The sequence below is a fragment of the Amblyomma mixtum genome, chromosome 1 (assembly GCF_055824585.1).
Source record: "Amblyomma mixtum isolate Tamu chromosome 1, ASM5582458v1, whole genome shotgun sequence".
Lineage (NCBI taxonomy): Eukaryota > Metazoa > Arthropoda > Arachnida > Ixodida > Ixodidae > Amblyomma > Amblyomma mixtum.
Window position 1 is genome coordinate 59,741,346 of NC_143012.1, and position 26,956 is coordinate 59,768,301.

General features: G+C 48.1%; 1 protein-coding gene across 1 annotated transcript in view; it reads left to right on the top strand.

The window, feature by feature from the left end:
• Positions 1-888: 888 nt before the first annotated feature.
• The window catches only part of LOC149366394 (inaD-like protein), a 33,733-nt gene continuing 7,665 nt past the window's right edge, over positions 889-26,956 (top strand). Inside the window, exons 1-5 of the mRNA XM_089550480.1 lie at positions 889-1,171; positions 14,221-14,495; positions 15,574-15,657; positions 22,135-22,341; positions 23,965-24,176. Of these exons, the coding sequence (XP_089406606.1) occupies positions 1,021-1,171; positions 14,221-14,495; positions 15,574-15,657; positions 22,135-22,341; positions 23,965-24,176 (929 nt within the window). The 5' untranslated portion in view covers positions 889-1,020. The remainder of the gene's footprint in view (positions 1,172-14,220; positions 14,496-15,573; positions 15,658-22,134; positions 22,342-23,964; positions 24,177-26,956) is intronic.

The window sequence follows — 26,956 nt, forward strand, 5'->3', positions numbered from 1 at the left end:
ACGGCAAGCGCTATTATTTTCTTCATACATTTCCAAGTATTGGCAGAGATTGTGCTAGCCCTGAAGATGAAAACATATGTTTCCTAACTCTGGTTTCGCCCTGTAATATCTTGCCTCACTTTTATTCCTATTAGTCGCAAATGATACAGCCCTATCTGCTAACTGCTAATCCTATGCGCCATCATTGCATGCCGACTTCAAAGTTTTGAGATCCACCTACTAGTTCCCTGCTTTGTAATAAGGGAGTAATTACTCATTGACGTCCACCCGAGCGCAGCCATACGGCTACAAAGGAAAGCTATACAGCTTTCTCAGAAACTTCGTAGTTAAAGAAACATTCGTCTTGGTCCGGGGATCGAACCCGGGACCACCGCTTCACCGGAGCAGTCGCTCTACCAATTGAGCTAACCGGGATGGCAAGCTTATGGTAGGACGAGAGCGAATTGATCAATAACTCGAAGTGGGAACAGTCTTCGACCAAATGTTTTTTAGGGGAAACCCCCAAGGTGGAGTAGATTTGTAATAAGGGAGTAATTACTCATTGACGTCCACCCGAGCGCAGCCATACGGCTACAAAGGAAAGCTATACAGCTTTCTCAGAAACTTCGTAGTTAAAGAAAAATTCGTCCTGGTCCGGGGATCGAACCCGGGACCACCGCTTCACCGGAGCAGTCGCTCTACCAATTGAGCTAACCGGGACGGCAAGCTTATGGTAGGGCGAGAGCGAATTGATCAATAACTCGAAGTGGGGACAGTGTTTGACCAAATGTTTTTTAGGGGAAACCCCCAAGGTGGAGTAGATTTGTAATAAGGGAGTAATTACTCATTGACGTCCACCCGAGCGCAGCCATACGGCTACACAGGAAAGCTATACAGCTTTCTCAAATCTACTCCACCTTGGGGGTTTCCCCTAAAAAACATTTGGTCAAACACTGTTCCCTGCTTTGCGTGCTGATAGCAGTGGTGACATATGATGTGGTTGTCAAGTTCTTGTTCAATGCTCGGAGCAGCCATTCAGCAATGCAGGTGGCGCAGCTGCTGAAGCAGGCGGAGGGAGTGCTGACGCTAATCGTGGCGCAGCCCATGGGCAATGTGGTGCCGCTGCTCAAGAAGAAGTTCGCTTCCATCGAAACGCAGGAGCCCTCTCGGACTGTTCCGTCGAACCGCAAGAGTGAGTGCTCTGCTGTGGACCTCTCGCCTGCTTTCTCTTTGGACTAGCATGAGGTTTTGCTGTGGGCATGTTTGTTTGGGAACAGTACCTGCGCAGGGGAATTTTATGTGATTCATCGTGGCCGCTTATCCATATCATGAGAGGGAAATAACTAGAAGAATGGGGTGGAGCGCATATGGCAGGTTCTCTCAGATCATGAAAGGGGCAGTTTACCATTATCCCTCAAGAGAAAAGTATGCAACAGCTGTATCTTACCGGTACTCACCTATGGGGCAGAATCGTGGACGCTAACAAAGAGGGCTCAGCTTAAGTTAAGGACAACACAGCGAGTTATGGAAAGAAAAATGACAGGTGTAACGTTAAGAGATCGGAAAAGGGCGGAGTGAACGAGGGAACAAACGCTGGTTAATGACATCCCAGTCGAAATCAAGAGGAAGAAATGGGCTTGGGCAGGGCATGTAATGCGAAGGCAAGATAACCACTGGTCCTTAAGGGTAACGGAGTGGATTCGAAGAGGCAAGCGTAGCTGGGGACGGCAGAAAGTTAGGTGGGCAGAGGAGATAAAGAAGTTTGTGGGGATACGGTGGTTGCAACTGGCGAAGGACACGGTTAATTGGAGAGACATGGGAGAGGCCTTTGCCCTGCAGTGGGCATAGTCAGGCTGATGATGTTGATGAAAGCGAACCACAGTAGGTTGCAGCTGACAACTATCAGGATCACGTGCTGACATTGCATGTTTTGTGTTGGCAAAGGCTGTGGATGGAGGGTCCAGCAATGAAAAGTTTATTAAAGCGGTGGTCTTCAAGAGACGTCAGTTCACACTTTCATCTGTTACTGAGCCTCTTGAAGCAATGCATTAGTGCCTTCCCATGCTGTCGAAGAAAGGTCATTGGGATGCGCATGCAACGGTATTAGATTGTCTCGCACAAGTGTTTTATGCGAAGCATATTGCTAGAGCTATGCCCCACGCCGTCACCGTGGCTGTATGCGTCCAACCACGTGACACGATGACATCATGACAGATGAGAAACAGGTCCCCCCCCTCGCGCCGTCGCTCGGAGCTGTACGCGACCAACCACGTGACATGATGACGCCACGACAGATCGCCGTCACGCGCTGGGAGAGGGAAAACGATGCCATCGCACAGACGCCGGAATGTCCTCGAGCGGCATTCCCGCGCATTTCAAACGCGCGTTCACACTCGGTGTAGGTGAAACGCTCGCTCCACCGGGCAGGCGGACGCGGCTTCCGTGGCAATCCAGGCGCTCACCCAACGCGCGTCTCGGGGTTAGTCGGCGTTTCGCTGTAGCCATGCCGTTGTCTTCCCCCACGACGAAGACTTCTAGTGGTTGTATTAAAATGACCAAGTATTCAACCAAGGAAAGCCATGTATTACCAAGCCTAGCCATCAATATGCTTCGCATGTGACAAGGCTTAACCTTAGCTAAGCCTCAGCCATTTTTCTTATATCACAGCTAGAGCTAGCTTTCACCGTTCGACTTCTCATATCTCCCATTCCCGTATCTCAATTATAGCTGACAGATTCGACTTGTCTTATCGAGCAAAATACATCAGTGTGATCTGACAGCCTAACAAGAAGCATGAGGGAAGCATTCGTGAAGTTTTGTTTAAAGTGCAAATGAAGGTTTCATAAATATAATGCTGTATTTACTCGCATAATAGGTGCACTCGCATATTAGGTGCACCCCCACCAAATTTTTGGTCTCCTTTGAATTCAAGTTACATAGAGCTTACTGTACATACTTTCATCTCAATGGTTGTACTTTGGCGACATATTAAGCAGGGTTGATTGCCAACATAAATGCCTTACACTCACTTATAGATGGAGCTAGGTCTGCAGTGAGTCGCAGTTGTTAGTTGGTGGACTGTTAAAATCTTTGGTTTCATTTTAAACAACCCTCACCCATTCAGAAAAGACCCATTGAAACTATCAGAAACGCAGTTGTACACAGTTGGAACCTATTATAACCCACATGGTTGCAGTCATTTTTCATTTGGTTCCAGTTCTGTTTTCGACGGTTTAATTTGGCCCTTCTTTTTACTGGAATTGTATTTGTAACATTGTAATTAAGGGGGGACACTGGTCTTTGAGACCAAAATTGACCAAAAAATTGATTTTCAAAAAATGACATTTGTGGAATCGACACCTATTACTTTCGAACTGTACCAATTTTTCCCTTCAAGAAATCAGCATTTTGACCCCAATATTAAATTCAGATCATCGTGTGGGCTGAATTTATGCAGGAGCAGAAAATTTAATGGCGTGACAATTTTTGACACCTGGCTGTCTTAGTATGTCGATATCTCAACATCTAGGACAGACAGAGATGTCATCTTGTTTGCTAAGGGAAGCTGAAGGCACAGTGTGTGCAATAATCGAAGCAGATTTGCTCAATCGCACTTAAAAATTTATAATTTCGCAAAGTTTATCGATGCATTACATTCACACCTTGAATATTGATATTCCAAGTGCTGTAAAATTATTAATGAGGGTAAAATGAAAAATTGGTTTTGATTATTACACTCGCAATACTATGTAGCCATGGATTAAAAATTATTTTTTATAGAGCAGTTTTTTTTGCACGGAGGTACTAATGAATGACTGATTAAAATTAATTATCTTAGGAAGTAACTAATTTTTGAAAAAGATAATTTCAGAGTTGAAATTGTATAAAAGAACTGAGCAAGGTGGTACAGTTTTATTACGATTGGACTAAAAATAAGGAAAATAGGTCTAAGACCAGTGTCCCCCTCTTACAGTCAGCCACCATGAGCCAGTTCCATGTGACCTCTCCCCTTTAGTGTGCCATTCCTTCATGCCATTTTTTTGTAGTATAAAACTGAACACCTTCAAGTGAATTGATGACGTCACTCTTACGTGCTGCCCTGTCTAGGACTGGGGACGATACGCTGGCTCCATGATCTGCTTCGGCGTAGTTCAACTGACGACAGCCAGGGTTATCTGTAGCACGGCACCACGTTAAACACAGCCATGCCTTTTTTACACACTGTCTAACCTTTGGCCTGGCATTCCAACAGCACACTGGCAACACAGACAAAGTTCCAAAATGCAGTCTCGAGGGAAAAATGGCAGCGGGCGAAAAGTCGTGACAAACTTGACAGCTAGCAGAGGGCAATACTTAACCTTCTTAAGTGCTGCGCAGGGGATAAAACAAATGCCAGCTTCTGCGGTGCTAATGCAGATCGGTCCAGTCTCTGGTCTCAGAGATAAGCGTCTCGTTTACGCAGAAGTTTTTCACAGATGCAGCATTCTTGCCGGCTCATTTTATTTTATTTTATTTTTTTGTGCCATAACATCGTACATGGTCACCACACTTGCCTGATTTGTGCTAATTGAAAAAGGCCTCGTGTCATCCGTAGCAGTGTCGCTCACTAAAAAAAAAGTCGCCACCGGTTAGCACGCCTGTTTTAATGCGGGATTTAGCGACAGCTATTTTGTGATGCAGAATGCGTCGTTTGCCACACCGCAAAGTGGTGTCCTGTGCACAGTGGCACAAATGGCGAAAGTGCTAGTTCTGTGGTGCAGCGCCACTCCCATTTCATCCCCAGTGGTCCTTCGTATCACACGCAGTTGATGCGGAGCCTTAAAAGGACACTGTGGAGAACTCTATGCAGTTATCATTCCCTATAAAAAAAATTTTCTGTGTCTTTTTCTGGTTATGGTGATGTTTGACCAGCAGGAAAAGGTGCATTCATGTCTCAGAAAATTTACCAGTTCAAAATTTTCCTGCCACTCAATTCAAGCTTATAACGTCTGCACCAAAAAGGTCGTTTGAGGTCATGATGAAAAGGTCATGATGTTTGCTTTGAATTTCTGTTTTTAAGGAGAGACGTGGGTGTCCCAGTGGTGAAAATTTTTGTTTTGGCATAGAGGGATGAAATTTGGTTTTTCGGAAATTCACTAAAGGATTAAATACGCATTTTCACTCATATACACTCTATAGTTTTGACATTATAAATTTTTATGTGCTTCACTGCTACACCAAACTTGCAGATAGACTGGCGTTACAACAAAACGTAATAGGAGCCTAGAGTCATTCTTAACTTTTAGCTACAGGAATGGTTCATGCAATAACATTCGGCAAATTCTTTTATCGATTTTTTTTTCTACACAGAGCATTATACTTGTGTTTGTATAATGCACTCATTGTCATCACGTCAAAACTGTTACAGAGTAAAAAAAAAAAAAGAAGAAAGTAATTCAAACGTCACTGCATAAAGAATATCAAGAAATACAAAGCAACAGACCTCGTGAAAATCAATCAATCAATTGTCGTGCTACCAGCAGAGCAGTTGGGTCGCGAAATACGCTTTCAGAAAACTGGCACTGAAGTTGCACGAGCAATTCATGGCAGTAGAACAAGCTTTCATATGCGATACTTAAGTTATCACGATTGGCGCAAGAATATTTTTTGGGATCACTTTGGGGCTGTTTCCAGCCGACATTTATTGGGGTGTGATTGAAAAAGCCATTTAGATTCTGAATCTGCTGTTTTCTAAAATTCAAGTTTTTCTTGGACATTTTTGTAGTTTGATCCCCACGTCCCGTCCTAGGTGAATGGCAGTGTAGCTTAGCAACTCTGAGGTCCGCGTTAAATATAGATTTTAATGCGCACAGTTTAATTGCAGAATTTGCCACTGATGGCGCCACCTGTACTTCGTTTTTTTTTGCCTTTTATAGCTTTTAAAAGCTCCATTTTTGGGGAGAGTGGTGTCCTTGTGATGAGGATGCGGTACGCTATCGAAACAAGCCACCCTCAATTTGTCCTCTTAAAGGCTGTAACAGTAGTAGAAATTCATGGGCAGAGCTGCCAGTGAATGTCTTGTCCGTATTCACTCACTGTTTGTTATAATTAGGAATAGCATCAGACTCTAGGTGTGCTTTTAATAGCCCGTTTCAATTTAATTGGGAAGTACGGCATGCATTTTTACAAATATCTGCTTTCTATGCATGCTGTCTCAATTGGTAAGGAGCATCTCGGCCCGTATCAGCTTCCCTCTGTTTAGTGGAGTCAACAACAGTCACTTCTCTGTACTCGGGGAGAACTTTTCTTAGCAATGCACCAGGAGCAAGAGACAGGCCTTTGTCCCCATTCCTTGGGGGCAGGGGGGGGGTGGTGTTCATTGTTTGGTCTAGGGGTGTGGATAGGTGAAAGGGGAGAATTTGGAGAGACGGTATAAGATCACTACCTTGGGGACATAGGCCTGTCTCCTTGCCTTTCCTGTCTAGCCTGTGCTGCATTGCCAGAGAAAGTTGTTGTCCCCAAGTATAGGTGTGGTTATAATCATAGGCTAATAAGGGACACATGTAGAAGGCTTCCAGTAGAAGCCATCAATTTTCTGGGACTAGGACAGAGCCTGTGCTGGAGTCCATTACAAGGTGTTCGTGCCAGGAGCGAGAATATGCTGCATAGATTTAAGGCAAGGGACAGGAGACATTCACAGAGCGTTCGGTGTGCTGAGGGGACTTTGGCAAGGCAGAGTGAATTCATAATAAGGAAGTAGTTACTCAGTGGTGTGTATCCAAGCTCAGCTGTACAGCTACAAAGGAAATAGTGCTTTTGGCAGAAACTTATTAGTTGAAGAAAAATTAAGCCTTGCCCTGCCATCATGGTGAGCGTAATTGGTAAAGTGACTGCCCCAGATAGGTGGAGGTCCTGGGTTCAATCCTTGTGCCAGGGTGAATTTTTCTTCAACTACAAAGTCTTTGAGAAATCTTCATTGCTTGCCATTGTAGCCATATCAAGGTGCGTGGGTGAATGTTAATGATTAATTACTGCCGCATATACCTACAGACAGAAAGAATCTCATTGTTATATTTACGTTTTTGCATTTTAAGCCTGTGCACCACTTGCTTTCACTCCTAGCATGAAACCATGCGGCTTCCGATCATGATACGTCCCTACATCAAATGCCCACAGGCGAACGTTGAGAAACATGCATTTGCTCGCATGCCACGAATGTTGACTAGCTGGCTGCCAAGTTTGTCCAGCAAGCCAGCAGTGATGAGACAGATGAAGCAGTTTCTGCAACACAAGCCCGCACTCTCTCTCTCTTGTGGGTGCCTTCTCTCTCTCTCTATCTTGTCTCTTCCACTCTTCTCCTGTGCTGCCCTCTGCCTGCCGCCTTGGCTCCGGGAAATCGTACGTGCCCGCATGCGTGGCGGCGGCCTACGCTTCATGAATGCCCTTCTTCTCGTTGCCTGCTGCGTGCATGCATGCCTACTTACCTGCTTGCTGCCCCTTCGGAAACATGCTTGTAAGTATTGCGTGGCTGGCAGCTATGCTTCTGACAGGCCGGCTGCTTCCGGTGATGGACTGGCTTGGGCTTTTATTAACTCCAAACATGCTAGTACACTAGAATCTCGATGGTACAGTCACGGTTGAAGTGAATTTCGGGATGTTACGAACTAGTGAAATTCTCTGGCCAGAGTACATTGTATGCAATTCGCAGAATTTGTGGCGTTTCTTAACATGCGAGCTGCAGCTACAGCTCTAAACACTAAGCATATTGCTTACGTTGAGAGACCAGAAGCGGGCAGAGTGGGTGGAGTTGTTACAGCTTCATTTTGAACATTAGAGTAACATTTCGAACAGAGCATTAGCCTGATGTTTAGTGTGAACAATAAACTAAACTTTGCCATGCACTTATAAAAATTAATTTTTTAAAATATGAGCACATTGTTCCCTAGCATGCAACAGTGCTGCAACTGACACAATAACTGTACAGGATTGTTATCTTACTGGCACTCACCTGTGGAGCAGGAATGCGGAGACTAACGAAAAGGGTTCAGCTTAGGTTAAGGACTACACAGTGAGGTATGGAAAAAAAAATGATAGATGTAACATTACGAGACCGGAAGCAGGCAGAGGGGATGAGGGAACAAATTCGGGTTAGTGACATTCCAGACGAAATCAGGAGGAAGAAGTGGGCTTTGGCAGGGCATGTAATGTGAAGGCAAGATAACCGCTGGTCCTTAAGGCTAACGGAGTGGATTCCAAGAGAAGGCAGGCGTAGCAGGGGGCGGCAGAAAGTTAGGTGGGCGGATGAGATTAAGAAGTTTGCGGGGATACGGTGGCTGCAACTGGCGAAGGACAGGGTTAATTGGAGAGACATGGGAGAGGCCTTTGCCCTGCAGTGGACGTAGTCAGGCTGCTGCTCATGATGATATTGCTTATGCGCAATCGCCAGTATCGCAGTACACAATGTGAGCAGTGAATGGGGACGTGCATCCTGTGGGGTTTAAAAGGGGGAGATAAATCCGTTCTCCCCTTTTAAGCGCGGCTTACCCAATTCAAAACCGCGCGGACCCCACCCCGTGGTCGCGAGCGCTACCGAGCGCACGCCGACCACGGCGGGCCTTGCTCTGCGGGAACAAAGGAACGACACACTGGCTGACACAAACAAGGCATTTATTGCTATAACAACAATAATGCCAGCTAGCAACAAAATACACTGAGAAATCGAGGATGTCCGACTCACCAGCACGGTTACGAGCGAACGTTCGCCCACGGTCGGGCAGAAGTAATAACTCCGAGGCCGGACGGGACGAGCTGAGGGGAACATGTTTCCACACGAGGTCGCCCGCCGACGAAGAGCGAAGATGCGAGCGAAACGTCTGCTCGCTTCCCGGTCCCAGGGAGAAGAGAGAGAGCCTTCCCCCGCGCGCGAGCGGCAAAACACGCCATCCGTGGCGCTGCTGTCGCTGCGACGCGAGCGCCCTCCCCTGTTAGTTAAAAGTAACCCCACTAAAGGGAGTGCGTTGCGGGGAAGCTAACCACAGGGAACCAGTGAGTTGAGGGAAAGCGAACGCAGGGGACGAAGGCGTCCCCACAACCCGTAAAAAAATCGCATCAGCCACAAACAGGCCTACATGAATGCATTTACTGTGCTTCTACATGTGAATTTTGTTCCTTTGGGTGAGACAAAAATTTTGGACAATGCGAAAATTCTTTGCAGCCCCATGAGATTTGTATCATTGAGATTCTGCTGTACTGAAATATAACATGAGAGAAGTGAACAGCCACAGAAACCAAGGGACACAAGAGATTTTTTTAAATTAATTTATTTATTTTGTGCTGTTGTTCGGTTAAGAATATTACTGAATATGTTACCACTTAAAGCTAATTGATTGGAAAAGCAGAAGTAAAAACAACCACATGCCGCCGGTGGGATCCGAACCCACGACCTCCGAATTACGCGTCCGGTGCTCTACCTCTGAGCTACGGCGACGGCTGTCAAATCTACTGCTTTCGGGGGTATTTATGTTTACAAGTAACCTAACCTTGAGAGTGTTCACCAGCGCCACCCACGTTCATAAGCGGCGGACGAGGAACGGCCTGAGTTACCGCAGGTGTGACGTAGAACGGAGGTTGTGGGTTCGGATCCCACCGGCGGCATGTGGTTGTTTTTTCTTCTGCTTTTCTAATCAATTAGCTTTAAGCGGTAACATATTCAGTAATATTCTTAACCGAACAATAGCACAAAATAAATAAATTAATTAAAACAAAAATCTCTAGTGTCCCTTGGTTTCTGTGGCTGTTGGCTTCTCTCATATCTATAACGAGCCCCTCATCCCCCCTGTCTTGTTGAAGTATAACATGCTAGTTTTCAAGATATGGCATCCCTTTTTTATCATTTGCTTGTATTGTACGGTTTGCTGTCATTAATTTGAGTTTCCTTTTTATTCTGACTGTTTCGTATTATCAACACCAACTGTAGTAAGTATGCACCCCCAAATTCAAATTCCTCATGGTTTGAACAGATTTTTGAACCTGTTAGCGTTAAAATGATTAGCGTACTGTAGTGTGTAGGTGCATGCATAAAAAATGGAGAGAATCTAATTGCGGGAAATCATTTCCACTTCTCATTTCCACGCATATTAGGCATTCTAATGTTGTGCCCACTGTGTTGTGTAAGCTGGCTGAAACACAAGTAGCCACGTATGCTAAGGCGTACAAAGCCCATTGTTTTACATCTGTGTGCCAGGTCATGTGTCTGGTTCATCTAATGTGCAGTTAAGAAAATTTGGGTCTTTTCTTTGTTTTCTTTCTTTCTTTTATGCGAAGCATACTACTTTAGCTACCACTTCAGCCCTTCACCGTGGTTATGCGCCTCCAAATCACGTGATACATGACGTCAAACCACGTGACACGATGACGTCACGACAGTAGAGAAACGGGGGCCCACCTCGCGCCGTCGCTGTGGTTGTGTGCCTCCAAGTCACGTGATACATGACGTCAAACCACGTGACACGATGACGTCACGACAGTAGAGAAACGGGGGCCCACCTCGCGCCGTCGCTGTGGTTGTGCGCCTCCAAATCACGTGATACATGACGTCACACCACGTGACACAATGACGTCACAACAGTGGAGAAACGGGGGCCCACCTCGCGCCGTCGCTGTGGTTGTGCGCCTCCAAATCACGTGATACATGACGTCACACCACGTGACACGATGACGTCACGACAGTGGAGAAACGGGGGCCCACCTCGCGTCGTCGCTGTGGTTGTGCGCCTCCAAATCACGTGATACATGACGTCACACCACGTGACACGATGACGTCACGACAGTGGAGAAACGGGGGCCCACCTCGCGCCGTCGCTGTGGTTGTGCGCCTCCAAATCACGTGATACATGACGTCACACCACGTGACACGATGACGTCACGACAGTGGAGAAACGGGGGCCCACCTCGCGCCGTCGCTGTGGTTGTGCGCCTCCAAATCACGTGATACATGACGTCACACCACGTGACACGATGACATCACGACAGTGGAGAAACGGGGGCCCACCTCGCGCCGTCGCTGTGGTTGTGCGCCTCCAAATCACGTGATACATGACGTCACACCACGTGACACGATGACGTCACGACAGTGGAGAAACGGGGGCCCACCTCGCGCCGTCGCTGTGGTTATGCGCCTCCAAATTACACGACACGATGATGCTTCGCATTCTCCAGGCTTAACCAAGTTAAGCCTCAGCCATTTTTTTTTAAGCTGTCAATCAAGCAAACCTGTTGCTTTCCATTCCCCTCTTTGTCCTGATCATATGTGCCAAATCGTGCAGTGTTGCCGCGTTTGGTTTCTTTGCGAGTCATTTTATATGTTGCCCATTTCGTGACCTCAGTTTTGATTATTTTAACAGCCGGACTTGTGTTTACTACATCACAGACATTATTCCGCCATTCATACCATTCCCCCAATAGGTTAAAAGAAAATGCTTTCTGTCATTTGGGGCATTTTTATGAATGGGTTATTGATTACGCTTTCTAGCTTAGCCGCTTAAAGCACGCGGTGTGGTTTTGTCAATATTGCTTACAATGTTGTCATGTAAAGTGTAGATTTTGGGTGGGCTGGTCAGTTTCAGTTCTGATTTCCTGTTTGAAATGGGCAATAAAAGAAGGTGCTATATAGAGCTGTATCGATTGATTGCATTAGTTAGTTTACGTAACAGGTACGTCATTTTTGCCAACAACAGAGCCTTGTTATCCCAGCAAGTTAGGTAACAGTGAAAGGCTACATTTACACCACAGTCGCATCCAAGAAAGTGCCGCTTGCTCACATGCATCCTTCACCATCCACAAATGGCCAGGGTTGTTTTCTTTATTGCCTCAAAGCACTGATCTGTTAGTTTCGTCCTCTATAACACAATGATTGGTAAGGAGGGTTTAACAGCGAGTGGTTAGTTAAGCCTTTATGTGAGCCATTTTGTTTGTCACTATTGGTTGCCTCGTAACTCAGTGTCTTGTTTGCAACACAAAATGCCACTTGTACAGCCAGTCAGTCAAATGCGGGCTGGCCGAATGCTAAATTCCCCCCCCCCCCCAAAATTTCTCCTCCTACCCTTATTGAGGGATGCATTAGGTTATCTCCAAAGGTCAGTGCGACAACATACCAATGCACACACAATTCACAGCCGGTCACTTTGTGACTCGATTCAAGCATTGCCTGCACTTCACTGATTATCTTATTCCCATTAAAGTAGAAAACTGCACTAGCGCTTATTCTTGATGTGTGCTCATCACTTCAATTGCTCTGAAGCACATGTGGACAAGTGAACAAGCCACATAAAAAAAAAGCAGGAGTTGTGAAAGAAGATGCATTTTTTTTCAGCCTGGAATAGGCATTCTGTTCATTGCACAAGTACACGCTGCATACCATTCACATCACGTACCATTCACACATCATTCACGTCTTTTCAGGGCTCTGCATTTCAGAAAATTTTCACAGCAACTGACTGCGCGAAGAGATCAGTAGCTTGCACCATATGCTGCATGTGTGCTTGCACGTGCATGTGTGCACATGCTTTCACATGAAAAATTTTTGCAGCAGCTGACTGTGCAAACAGGTCAACAGCTTGCAACATGTGCAGTGTGCATGTGTTTGTGCTTGCATGCATGTGCACTTTTGTGTGTGCCTTCGTGTTCATTGTATGCTCGTACTTGGCTTTTTGTGCTCGCGAATCTGGCTAGCACCAACAGTAATGGTTCCACAACTACCCAGCAAACCAAAAACCTCTCAGAGACATCTAGACGTCTCTGAGAGGTTTTTGGTTTGCTGGGTAGTGGCAAGAATCCTCTTCCACGATGGCTTATTAATTAATGTGAAGCACATTGCTAGAGCCATTGATGGGACAGTTGTAAGGGTGTACTACACATTGCAGCAGCATGTGGACTTGTGGTGCGAACACATTTTATCTTGTTACTAAGCATTCTTTGCTTGTAGCTTATAAACCGGGAATATATCTATGACAAAGTTGCGTTGCGCTATATTGGCACAATACAGCTATTCAGCCTGCACGAAAAACTGGCAACTCCAGGAAGAAGCGGGTTTTAGGAGTTTGACTGACGTTATTCTACTCTGCGTGGTAGTCACATGCATGCATCACATTTCATAAGGCAAAAAATGAACAACTGATATCTGTTTCACTGAAGTTTTGTTCTGTGGACAGTGCTCATTAGGGCAGATATGGTTTAGAACGTTTGCTATCTTGTACAGGACTCCCCATTGAATTTGTCTCGCTGCAGTTTTGATAGCATTTCTGCATTGTACTGCTCAGGCATAAGCCATATTTTTCTCATGGATTAGAGAGAGCAGGGTTTGGCTACTGGTCACAATATATCGGCGAGCACTTCCATCTTCAGAAAATTCCTTCACAGATTCAGATTGCTTGAGAAGGGAAGTGTAAGTAAGTGAGTACATTACGTGGGGGATAATAGGAAAAAGTAGAGGGAAAAACATGCGGCCAGTGGGAGCCAAATCCGCAGCCTCCACGTATCTTATCTGGCGCAGTACAGAGCACTTCGTGAGATATGCAGAGTCTATGCGTTGATAAATTTCTCAGTTGATGAAGTTTTATCCTGATTTTACATATATTAAATGAGGATGGACAAATAAACAGGCATGCTTCCAATGTTTATCTATGTTCACACATATCTTGGCAGAAATCAAGAGTCGTTTCGTGTTCAGCCAGGACTGTCAGTGATACAGTTGCATGTATGCTTATTCAACTCCAAAGTTTTGAAAGGCAGTGTGCAACTGGATTTGGAACACCACAGAGGGCTTTATTCATCTTGTCTCTGCATCCCTCTTCTTTGTTGCTTAAGTGCTAACCAAGATTGTAATTATGTTTTCAGCATTTATCTTTTTGAATGAAGAGGCCTGGTACTACAGCCTTTGCCAGAAATATCCGGCCTACTAGACTTGGTTCTAAGCCATACGGTGTGGCTTGTTCTGCACCGCTGCTGTTCCATATCTGCTGAATGTGAGACAAACTCTTGTCTTTGCCCTTCCAAAGCTTGAAACTTCCATGAATGTTACAGCAACAGTGTACATGACTTAAAAGCAAACGCCATGGACTGTATATTTTTGGCAAAGACTGTACATCTTTATACGGCCTACCTCTCCACCCTAGCATTGGTGCTTATGTTTTTTGTTTCTTTTTGTCCCTTGTTTCTCTGTTCGCACCACTGACAATGCTTTGCTCTTGCACGGTGTGGTGCCAGGCACGGTCGGTTCCCTGGCACTGCCTCACTGCTCGTCGAAATGCCGGCCGTCCCCATCGTCTCCCGACGGCCGCCTGCCGTCACCACTGCTGTCCCCAATGCGGCCCGACTCGACGGGCGAACGCATGCCAGACCAGGCACCCCAGAAGCCAGACAGTGGCGCCACCTCGCCTGCGTCGGACGTCGGCCGGCCCGGCCGCCCAACAGCGATTGAGATTACCAAGGAGAAGCTCGGGCTGGGACTCAGCATAGTTGGCGGCTCGGACACACCCCTGGTGAGGAGTGCTCTTGCTTGGGCTTGGCTATATAGAAGTAAAGCTGGTTATTTCGAACTGCTGTGGTTTATTTGAAATGGTGCCTTGATCCTGCGTTATGATGTGTTATGGTCTCGCTTGATGTATTACTGTCCCGTGCTCTTATCCTGAAAGTTGTGTTGTTGAAATTTCGGCGCAATAAGTGTGAGAAATGATGGTGCAATGGGAATGGCTGGTACAAAACAAATGCATGTACTCAGTAGTGTTAAATAGAAAAGAGGGCTCAGCACTGCACACCATCACACCATTGTCCTTGATGTCACTTGTTTGCATGCAACTACTAGAGGACAAAATTCAAGAAGACCCTGTAGAGTATGCAGCTGTTCAAGTTGTTTGTCCCATGCCACGGATTCTGTGCTTTTGGCACTCATGCGTAGACATGGTCTGGAGGTTTTGTACTCTGCTGAGTATTGCAAGTGCCCTAAGGACGTTGAAACAAACAATTTACAATGCATAATCCGTGCAATGGTGGTAGTCACTGGCAGTACCATTCAAGATTTGACCCATTCTTTGACAATCAGTCAGCACTCACATGCTGAGCTGGCGTGACATTTATGGCACACTTAATCTTGTAGAAGCAGTGCTGGCTGTTTGGTTATATGAACCACTGCAGTGCATTTAATTGATGACAAAAAGAATAGGGAAGTTGATACTTGCCTGATATTGAAGACACTCCAAATTTCGATGAAATTGGCTTTTGTGAAATTCCGACTTGGGCAGACACAATAGTTTTACTACCTTTGTACATGCCTTGCTTACTCTGTAACACTTTGTTTTATGCTTTGTTGGGGTGTACTGTGCATGGAAGTTTAACTCCTTTAATGTTGAACTACAGTACAGAGAAGCCTCTTGTTCAGGACACCTTAAAACTTCTTAAAGATAAGATTGAATTAAATTGATTCTTGGTGTTTACCAAAATGTCTCTACTTTATATATCCTTTTCCTGAGGCCACTACAAAGGGATATCACTGGGCTCCTGTTGTGAGCACTGAGAGTAACCATAAATTTAACTCGACTGTGTGCCTCTCTCTCGGAACAGGGTGCGGTCATCATTCATGAAGTGTACCCCGATGGTGCTGCCACAATGGATGGTCGCCTACGACCGGGTGACCAGATACTTGAGGTGAGACACCGCATCACGCATTCTGAAGGAAGTTATGTTGAGGAAGGTAGTTTGGGAAGTTGGAGGGGGGTGTTAAATGGTTGTGAACTGTCAACAGATCAAATACCTCCGCATTTGTTCAAATACAGATCAGCTTTGATTGTGTCCTAACTCTTTCAATTGAAGTTCACTTGTAGCTAAAGAAAGGATTAATTGTTTAGGCCAACTTCTGTGTTTAAGACTGCAAAATAAAAATTTAAGGTGACAGATATTTAATTTCGCTTCCGTTGCATGAGCATCATACGACAGATCACAATATAAACCCCCTGACTTGAGTGAAGTGAGCTTGTGCCTCTAGCAAACAGAAGGAGGCAGGTTAATGGAGTTATTAATAGCCTAACTAGGATCACTGTCTGAACTTGATGCTATGAGGGAAGCGATAGTCAGATACAACTGAGGAACAAAGTGGCAAATGCCGCTCATAGGAGGACCTCCAGCCAATGGTGTCAGCCAATTTTCATGACGTCACGATTAACCCGTGGTTAATCCCCTTGCTCCTGCCAACCCCCTGCGCATTTGGGATACCATGTTCAATGTGATTAACCACGACATCATGACAGTCGACGTGCCATTGGCTATATGGCCTCCTTTCAGGGAAATCTGCTGCTTTGTCCTTGAGTTGTGTCTGACTGTAGTTTGCCAGATTATACATGGTGGCAACCACAGGTAGAAAGTGGTTGATCTTTTATCGTGGTCATTAGTCAACCTGGCTTTGCCACAACTACAGGTTGACTCCCAATCTTTGGGCAAAATTTTTTCGTAAAGGTCTCTCTCTATGCGTCAGTAAATGCGACAGCCACAGAAAGTTCCAGTGTGAGTATTGAATAAGAATCTCACCAGAGCTAAGAGCTGTGATGGTGTGCAACAGAAATCATGATTTTACTGTATGACGTAGAGAGCTTATGACAGACTCGATTATACAGCATAACGGAGAGAGCTTTTGACAGACCCCAAGATGAGTGGTTTATGAGTGGCTACTTTTTTAACACCTCAGCATGGGCTGTTATACCTTTAATACTATACGATGTCTCGGTATAAAAATTACTGTTGTAAGAAAGAGAGTTGGAGTTCGATGTCCCAGCAGCTAGCGCCGACGAAGGCGAGGAAGAAGATAGGCGAAGCCGACGAAGTTCGGGTTTTTGCGCTTGCGAACGCTGGCCTGCTGAGCGGCACCGCTGGGACAAGGACTGTGCCCGTCCACGCTAACTGTGCGAGTTTCCACATTACACTTGGTGGAGGTGCTGCTTGTTCTCCCCGTGGACCTACGCCACGATGCCCAGGCTACAAGGCTCTACCACGACGTCCGACACCTCGGTCCAACCTGCCCAGCCTGTCCTCTGTTCTGGTGCCGTCCGTCAGCGCGACCCGGCGATCTTCAGCGGCACTGACGACACTGACGTAGAAGATTGGCTCGCCTCCTACGAACGCGTGAGCGCATACAACAAATGGGATGACGTCGTTAAGCTCACGAACGTCATCTTCTACTTGACCGACGTCGCCAACTTATGGTTCCGCAACCACGAGGCGGATTTTACTACCTGGGCGGCTCTAAAAAGCAGCCTGACTGACGTTTTCAGCCGCCCCGCTGTCCGAAAACTTCGTGCTGAACAACGGTTGCGCAGTCGTGCCCAACAGAACGGCGAGAACTTCACAAGTTATATCGAGGACGTCGTTGATTTGTGTAAGCGGCTCAATCCATCTATGAGCGGGGCTGACAAAATCCGACACATTCTGAAAGGGATTGAGGACGATGCGTTTCAAATGTTGGTGTCTAAAGACCCCCAAACCATCTCCGACGTCGTGTCTTTGTGCCAGAGCTACGACGAGCTCCGCAAACAGCGACATGTCACCCGCCGTACCACTTGCTCGGACGCCACCATTTCGAGCTTGGAAGCAGGCAGTCCTGCCCATGATCAGCCGACACTTCTTGAGCACATCAAGCAGTTTGTGCGGGAGGAGGTGGCTCGTCATTTATCGCTGGTTACCTCTCAACCCGCCCCTTCGCCATCGCTGTCGCCTTCAATTCAGCGTGTCATCCAGGAGCAGGTAGCTGAGGTCCTGCCGCCCACTAATCCACCCCCTCTGGTCACTGCACCGCTGACATATGCGGAAGCACTCATCCGGCCACGACCTCAGCCGGTTGTTCCCACTTATGCGCCACCTGTCAACGTGTACCCTCAGCAGCAGCTCGCCCCTGCACTGCCACGCACTCACCATCCTTTGACTCGCACCAGTCCCCGCCCTATCAATCCGTGGCGCACCCCAGATAACCGGCCGATATGCTACGCCTGCGGTCTCGCTGGTCATGTGGCCCGCTGGTGCCGCATGCGCGGCTCCGGTCCTTACGACTACGGGCGCTCGCCAACGTACGACGCTCCAATGCCCTCCGTCCCTGTCTCATCTCCTCTGCCGCCTCCGAATCCCTCTCTGCCTCGCTCCGACTCCTACATCCGAAGCCATCGGTCACCGTCTCCTCGACGCCGTTCGCCCTCTCCTATGCGCCGCCGGTCCCCACCACTTCAAGCGGAAAACTAGGCGCCGCAGTTCCGGAGGCAAGAACTGCGCCGTCAACGACCGTCTCAAGCCCTATCGCCGCTCCTATGAACGTTATTGAAGTGATCGTTGAAGGTCTTCCTGTTGACGCGCTTATTGACACTGGTGCTGCCGTGTCCATCAGTCGCAACTTGTGCCGCAAATTAAAAAAAGTGATGACGCCGCTTTCTGACCTTTCGCTTCGCACCGCCAGCGCTGACCCCATTCGCCCTCTCGCAGCGTGCACTGCCCGCCTCGTCATTCAAGGTCTCTCCTACACCATTGAGTTCTTCGTTCTCGCCCGCTCCTCTCATGACATCATCCTCGGGTGGGACTTTCTGTCCGCGCATCGCGCCATCATTGACTGCGCACGTGCTCAAATTGATTTATCGCCGCTATGTGATGCTCTTGTGGACGCCTCCCCTGTTACCGCTGCGCGTATTCTCGCCGCTGACGACGTCGACTTGCCAGCTTTCTCTTCTGTTCTTGTGCCGCTGACTTGTGCTGCCCTCTCTGACGATACTGTCCTTTATTCACCCTCTCCTCTTTGTGCGCACCGCAAGTCTGTTTTGCTCCCTCATGCCGTGCTTACCCTTTCTGGTGGTTGTGGCGCTCTGTACGTCGCGAACCCGTTGCCTTTCCCCACCACTTTACACCGGGGAGAATCGCTCGGCACGGTTGATGTCATCGATCTCGACGACGCTTCTCTTGTCCTTGATGACCCTGACACCCATGACATCAACGCCCTCACCCCCCCCCCGCCGACGTCGCCGACCCGTCCTCCCCGGATATGTTTTCCCATTCTGTCGATGCCGCTCTACCACGTCACCAACGCGCCCAGCTCATCGCTTTGCTGCAGCGCTTCCGCGCATCCTTCGACTCTCCTCAAGCACCGTTGGGTCGTGCAACCGCGGTTCGCCACCATATCGACACTGGCACCCATGGACCCTTGCGCCAACGCCCCTATCGCGTCTCCTCCGCCGAGCGCCGCATCATTGATGAACAGGTGACCGACATGCTGAACCGCGGCGTGATCCAGCCCTCTCACAGCCTGTGGGCTTCTCCAGTCGTGCTCGTCAAGAAAAAGGACGGCTCCATTCGATTCTGCGTAGACTACCGCCGGCTAAACAAAATTACTCTGAAGGACGTCTACCCCCTGCCTCGTATAGATGACGCGCTGGATTGCCTGCAGGGAGCGGAGTACTTTTCTTCGTTGGATCTGCGCTCTGGGTACTGGCAGGTGCCGATGGCCGACGTCGATCGCCCGAAAACAGCTTTTATCACGCCTGATGGGCTGTATGAATTTAATGTGATGCCCTTCGGTCTGTGCAACGCGCCTGCCACTTTTGAGCGCATGATGAACAACATCCTCCGTGGGCTTAAAATGGCAGACATGCCTCTGCTACTTGGACGATGTTGTCATCTTCTCCCAGAATTTTCCGTCTCATTTTCTTTGCCTGGAGAGTGTTCTTCGCTGCCTCAGTGACGCTGGCCTGCAGCTGAACTTGAAAAAGTCTTGCTTCGGCGCTCGACAGGAGACTATCCTAGGCCACGTCGGCTCCAAGGATGGTGTACTCCCGGACCCTGCCAAGCTCCGTGCAGTTGCTGATTTCCCGAAGCCCACATCCCTGAAAGAACTCAGAAGCTTTCTTGGCCTTTGTTCTTACTTTCGCCGGTTCGTCAAGAATTTTGCTGCCGTTATCGCCCCGCTGACGCAACTTCTCGCTGGTAGCCACGACCTGTCGGCTTGGTCCCCTGCATGTGACGAAGCTTTTGCAACGCTGCGCCAGCTCCTCACCTCTCCTCCGATCTTGCGCCATTTCGACCCTTCCGCGCCTACAGAACTGCACACAGACGCCAGCGGCATTGGTCTCGGTGCCGTTCTAGCTCAGCGGAAACCTGGTTTCAATGAGTACGTCGTTGCATACGCCAGCCGTGCGCTCACAAAAGCGGAGAGTAACTATTCCGTCACTGAAAAAGAATGTTTGGCGATTATTTGGGCGATCACAAAATTTCGTCCTTACTTATATGGGCGCCCGTTCGATGTCATTACAGATCACCATGCCCTCTGTTGGCTGTCGTCACTCAAAGATCCATCTGGCTGCCTCGCTCGTTGGGCTCTGCGTTTACAAGATTACGACATTCGGGTCATTTATCGTTCCGGTCGTAAACACTCCGACGCCGACGCTCTCTCGCGCTCCCCTGTGACCTCTGAGCCTGACCCGCCATCTACTTCCGGCCTCACACCTTCTCTTGACACTATTGATATGGCTTCTGAGCAGCGCAAGGATCCTTGGATTACTTCTCTTCTGGATTTCTTAGCCAACCGATCAGCCCGCCTCCCTTCTCGAGCGCTCCGTCGTCAAGCTCATCACTTTGTCGTGCGTGACCAGCTGCTGTACCGTCGGAATTACCTCCCCGACGGTCGCAAATGGCTGCTCGTGATCCCCCGGCATCTCCGCTCCACCATTTGTGCCAGTTATCACGACGACCCGCAATGTGCTCATGCCGGTGTGCTGAAAACTTTTACCCGCCTGCGCCTTCGGTATTATTGGCGAGGTATGTACCGTTTTGTCCGCCTGTACATACGCTCTTGTCTGGAATGTCAGCGCCGCAAAAACCCACCACCGCACTCACCTGCTCCTCTGCAACCGTTACCGTGTCCGGCCCGACCATTCGACCGTGTTGGAATCGACCTTTATGGCCCTCTTCCCAGCACTGCCGCCGGGAACCGCTGGATCATCGTCGCCATTGATCATCTCACGCGCTATGCGGAAACTGCCCCGTTGCCAGCTGCGACGGCCTCTGTCGTAGCCGGTTTCATACTACAGAATATCATTCTTCGTCACGGTGCACCTCAGGAATTGCTCAGCGATCGGGGTCGCGTCTTCTTGTCCGGCGTAGTGGAAGCCCTTCTTTGGGAGTGTCATATCGTTCATCGCACGACGTCTTCGTACCATCCGCAGACGAACGGCATGACCGAACGCTTTAACCGGACCCTCGGCGACATGATGGCCAAGTACGTTTCTACTGATCACTCCGACTGGGACCGCGTTCTACCTTTCGTTACCTACGCTTACAATTCTGCAACGCAAGCCACTACTGGTTTTTCCCCATATTTTCTTCTCTACGGACGCGAGCCTTCCTCCATCATGGACACCATACTCCCTTACCGCCCCGATTCGTCCGACTTTACAACCGTCTCTCAAGCCGCTGCGCATGCCGAAGAATGCCGTCAACTCGCCCGTTCCTTTACTTCTAACGATCAGCACCGTCAGAAAAGCGCCCGCGCCGCTTCTTCCGGTCTGCCGCCGTCATATCTGCCTGAATCCTTCGTTTGGCTGTGGGTGCCCTCCTCCAGCCCCGGACAGTCTACAAAACTACTGTGCAAATACCAGGGCCCCTATCGCGTTATTCAGCAGGTCTCCCCAGTTAATTATCTGGTCGAGCCCATCACGCTTTCGTCTGACCATCGCCGCCGCGGTCGTGAAATTGTGCACTTAGACCACCTGAAGCCCTACTACGACCCAGCCATCGTCTGTCTCGTGCCCTTAGGTCGCCAGGATGGCGCCTCTTCACCCCGGGGGTATTGTAAGAAAGAGAGTTGGAGTTCGATGCCCCAGCAGCTAGCGCCGACGAAGGCGAGGAAGAAGATAGGCGAAGCCGACGAAGTTCGGGTTTTTGCGCTTGCGAACGCTGGCCTGCTGAGCGGCACCGCTGGGACAAGGACTGTGCCCGTCCACGCTAACTGTGCGAGTTTCGACATTACACTGTTTATATGTAGGACAGCCAAAGCTGGCTCATAGCTGTCAGTGATTGAAGATCCTAGGGAGTAGAGGCCACTGGCCTGACAACAGTAAAGGCGAGAAGCCATCAGAGAGGCAATGATGTGGCATGCTTGTGCAGGTGAATGGCGAGGACTTGCGGGAGGCGTGCCACGAAGCGGCCATCGGGGCACTACGGCAGACTTCCTCTGTGGTGCGCATGCTGGTGCTTCGCGAGGAAGAGCCGCAGCAGGACATTCTGAGTGTGGAGCTGCACAAGAAGGCAGGACGCGGCCTGGGCCTGAGCATTGTTGGTCGACGCAACACTCCAGGCGTCTTCATCTCTGAGGTGCGTGCTTTCTCTCTCTCCCACTCCCCCTAGCCTTCTCAGAGGCTGTCCTCTTTGATTCTCTCTTCAATTGCAACTGAGAGTCTAGCTGAGTCTAGCTGCGCTTGTCTTTCATTGGCTCAGTAAGAACTCCCAGACTAGGGAGTTTGTTTCAGTGCTTGGCTGCAGTTGCGAGAAAAGACGAAGACTAACATACAGGTACCACATGGGCAAGCCCAGACTTCCAGCTTTACTTAGAAAGTCAGACAAAGTAAATTTCTAGCGTCTGGCTAGATGGTTTCTTTTGAGATACACAATGAAGTCTGCAAATTTGCCTTATCTAGCTCTCTCAAATAAACTTGAAGGTCTGCGCTTGTTTGTGTGTGTTGTCTTTCCTTTGCTTTTGTCTTATTTGCGCTGTTGAAACCAAACCTTACGGGTTCAGTTGCAAAATGAGTGTGCAGAAAATCATAGGCAAGTAGTGGCAGGCTTGTTTCTAATTCGGCTTCAGTCTGAGTGTGAAAACTGTTCATTCCATTTTTTCATTACTGAGGCAGAAACTTCCCTGCCTGTACTGTTGTCAAGCTGTAACGACAGCTTGGCACTGGCAAACAGCCAGTGCCAAGCTGCACTTGAACTGCCAAAACTGGTGCTGCACACTCGCGGCACCTAAGTGGTACTGCCGCAGAACTTTATACAACTGGTGCAGCAAGTGCAAGTGAATCAAACGGACCTAAGGACATTGCACATCCCAGCAAACCAAAAACCGAGGTTTTTGGTTTGCTGGACGTCTCTGAGAGGTTTTTGGTTTGCTGGGATACTATTCATCGCACACTTTGTGGTCACTGAGCTGACACCGCACACACTCTGCATCGCATGCTTTGTGAGTGCTCAAGCGAAGACACTGCATCGACTGTGCATCATGCACTCTGAGGTCGTTGAGCTAAGGACAGTGCACATATTCTGTGTCGCACACTTTGTGGCTGGTCAGACGAGGACATTGCAGGTATTCTGTCTCACGCACTCTGGGGTCTCTCAGGTGCGGACACTGCACACTCTGCGTGACATGCTTTGCAGTCACGCAGACAAAGAGGCTGCGTGCCCTGTACATAACCTGCTCTGGGCCCATTCAACTGAGGACACAACGGGTATTATGTCACAGGCATTGTGGCTGCTCAGACCTGGACATTGCAGGTACTCTGTCGTGCACTCTGGGGTCGCTGAGCCGAGGAGGCTGCAGGTACTCTGCATCGCATGCTTTGTGGTTGCTCAAACAAAGGCACTGCACATAGTGTGTGCCACTCACTCTGGGGTCGCTCAGCTGAGGACACTGCCTGTGCTCTGCATTGCATGTGTTTTGCTTGCTGGGCACTTCGGCAAGAACACTTGTTTTACATCGTTTAAGAGCGTACGTTGTTGGGCTAGTCGGTCAATCATGGTGAATACAAGGGGGATACTGCGCACAAAACGGCACGGACAAGAAGATAACACGACAAGCGCAGTTCTGCCCAGGTCTGCGCATGTTGTGTTATCTTCTTGTCTGTGTCTTTTTGTGCGCAGTACCCCCCTTTTATTTACCACTTGTTTTACAGCATGCCATCTGCGCATGCGGCGAGAAAAGTGAAGTGGTGTGTGTGTGTGCAGGTTGTGCGTGGCAGAGTGGCCCAGCTGGACGGCCGCCTCTGCCAGGGGGACCAGATCCTGGGGGTGAATGGCCACAGCCTGGTGGGTGCCAGCCAGGAGGAAGCGGCCGCCCTGCTCAAGACCACCATGGGCCGCATCTGCTTGCGGGTGGGGCGACTGCGCCGGGCACCCTCCCAGCGGGCCACTCAGGTGCCCGTCTCGCGCTCAGACTCGTGAGTGGATGCCCTTTTTTCAAAGCCTTTAAGCGCTCATACTCGCAGCCATGACTCTGTCCATCCGTCCGTTACACCTGAAGTGAAAGTCGGAACTAGTCATTACTAGTCACAAGTCATGACTAACCAGTCATTACTAACCATTAATGACTAACTAGTTATGACTAATCAGTCATAACTGCAATACTAACCACTAATGACTAACTAGTAATTTCTGATCAATGACTAACCAGTCATGGCTCATTAGTCATGGCTAGTTAGTCATTGATCAATCATTAATAGTTAGTCATTAATGGTTAGTCATTACTAGTTAGTCATTAATGGTTAGCCATGACTAGTTAGTCATTAACCAATCATGACTAGTTATTGATCGACCAGTCATCAACTAATTAGTCGGGACTAGTAAGTCATTAACCGATCATGACTAGACCCGCCGCGGTGGCTCAGTGGTTATGGTGCTCGGCTGCTGACCCGAAAGACGCGGGTTCAATCCCGGCCGCAGCGGTTCAATTTCTTTGCAGGAGAAATTCTAGAGGCCCACGTACTGTGCGATGTCAATGCACGTTAAAGAACCCCAGGTGGTCGAAATTTCCAGTGCCCTCCACTACGGCGTCTCTCATAGCCTTAGTCGCTTTGGGACGTTAAACCCCATAAACCAAACCAAACCAAACAATCATGACTAGTTAAATCATTAACCAATGATGACTAGTTAGTCACGGGTCATGACTAATTAGTCATGGCTAGCTAGTCCAAGTTGCCTCATAGCCGCCTCGTGTGTGCCTACGGCCGTGCAGCCAAAGTTGCATGAAAAGGCTTTCGCCTCGTGCACTTCAGATCGTCAAAGTGCCCTCTGATTTCTTTTTTCTTTCTTTATCTCAGTGGGTTATTCAGTCCACCAATCAACTAACCAATCAGCCAGTCAATCAAAACCACTTTTTTCTCCGTCAAAATCAGTCTGGTAGCCAATCCAACGATCAGAAACTTCATCAGCCTGCTAACCAGTTAATCAACCAGTCAGTTAACCTAAACATTTTTCCTCTATCTCTGTCAGTCATTTCACAAACCACTTAATTAATCAACCATTCAAAGTCAGCTATTTGTCCAAGGAGTTGTCGCTTAGACGCATACCGCTGTGTAAATACCGTTTTCACTCACGCAATTTGCATATTTTTTTTCTTTAAATTACGGCTTCAAAAAGGGAGTGTGAAAATTTTCTGAGCACATCTTAAAAAGCTCTGCGAATGTCATAATGCGCAATATGTACTGTATATTGCCACCTATTCGTCCCCCCCCCCTTACTTGCGCCTCTCGCTGGCCAAAAAGAAGTTTGACTTCAAATATAAGACTGGCTGCAATTCCATGTACGACCACAGTTAAATGCCATTATAACGAATTCCAAGTTGTCCTGCTACTTATTTGTTGTGGCTATTACTTCACTATAGTTGCAGGGGATCTTGCCCACAAATTTCACGTGCCAACCGGCGTACCTACGTACCGCCATGTAAACTGAGGACGACACAATTCATGTTGTGTGCCGGCAATGTGTGTTGGCACTTCTGTGGCCAGCATACACATTTTGGACGGATTCCCTATTATAACGAAATTGCCGCTGTTCCCGTTTTTGCAGTGGCCCGTATCGGCTTCAGGATCTAGAAAGCGAGGCTAAATATTCAGAATAGCTCTTTCCCTGTAATATACAGCTTTGTTCCTATGGGACATGTTTCCTAAGTGTTGAAGCCTGTCCAAGCTCCAGAAGAAATGAGTGCACATTGAAGAGGGTAGAGTGTGCTCGGCTTATTTTCAGCTTTATGAAACAGCTAAATGAAGACTTGAAGAAGGGTGTTATGACATCCGGATCCTTGGTTGGGTTATGATCAAGCACTCTTCAGTTTCAATAGCAGGGTTTCTAAGCTTTTCTACATGGCAGGTTCAAATGTCCTCTGCTAGAATTTGAAATATTTTGGAATATATATCTGTGGAATATAATGAATCTCTCTTTTCCTGCTGCCAAGGAATCTCAAGGTGAGCCATACTTCACACCTAATATGGCAGGGAACTTATTGGCTCTGACTATGCTCTCTGGCTGCTTACTTAGCACGAAGTGTTGGTTTATGAAATAAACACTCAGAAATACCTTACATTATGCTCTTATCGTCTCTTTATGTGATAATTATTTATTATCAGTTATCGCATATTATCGTGTTTTTGACATCATTTATGTCTTGTGGAAGTACCGTATTTACACGAATACAATGTGGCTACAAAAATAAAGCGAGTTTGATTTCATGTGAAAACTAAACCTTTCCGTATCACTGCATCGTCTTTTGTGGCTTTAGTCATTTAAGAGGCATTAGTTAAGAAACGCGCGCAATGAAGTCAAGCGCGGAAAAACCGCCTACGCAGTTCTCCAGTGCCTCCATTTCTTGCCGCCCCCGTGCTTCGCGTTGCCGTGTTTCGAATGCACGCAAATTTCTTCCCTTTTCTACCCCTCACTGCACTTTTTCTACCTGCCCCTTCTCAACGAGCCGCGCAACCTTCTTTCCACGTTCATAGCCTGCTTTACTAATTCCGTGCGCACCGCGCACTTTGTCTCACGGCTTCAAGGTCTTCGAAAAGTTGGCTTTTCCTTGCGACTGCTGAGCTCAGTGGTGAAGCCACTTCAAAGAGTGCATTGGGTATCTATTTGCCTCGTGATCCTAGACTTCGCGTCTTTGGCGATGTTATCATTCCACGGGAAGTACATTACCATGAGCAGACGCTTTTTACTGTAGCAATTTCTT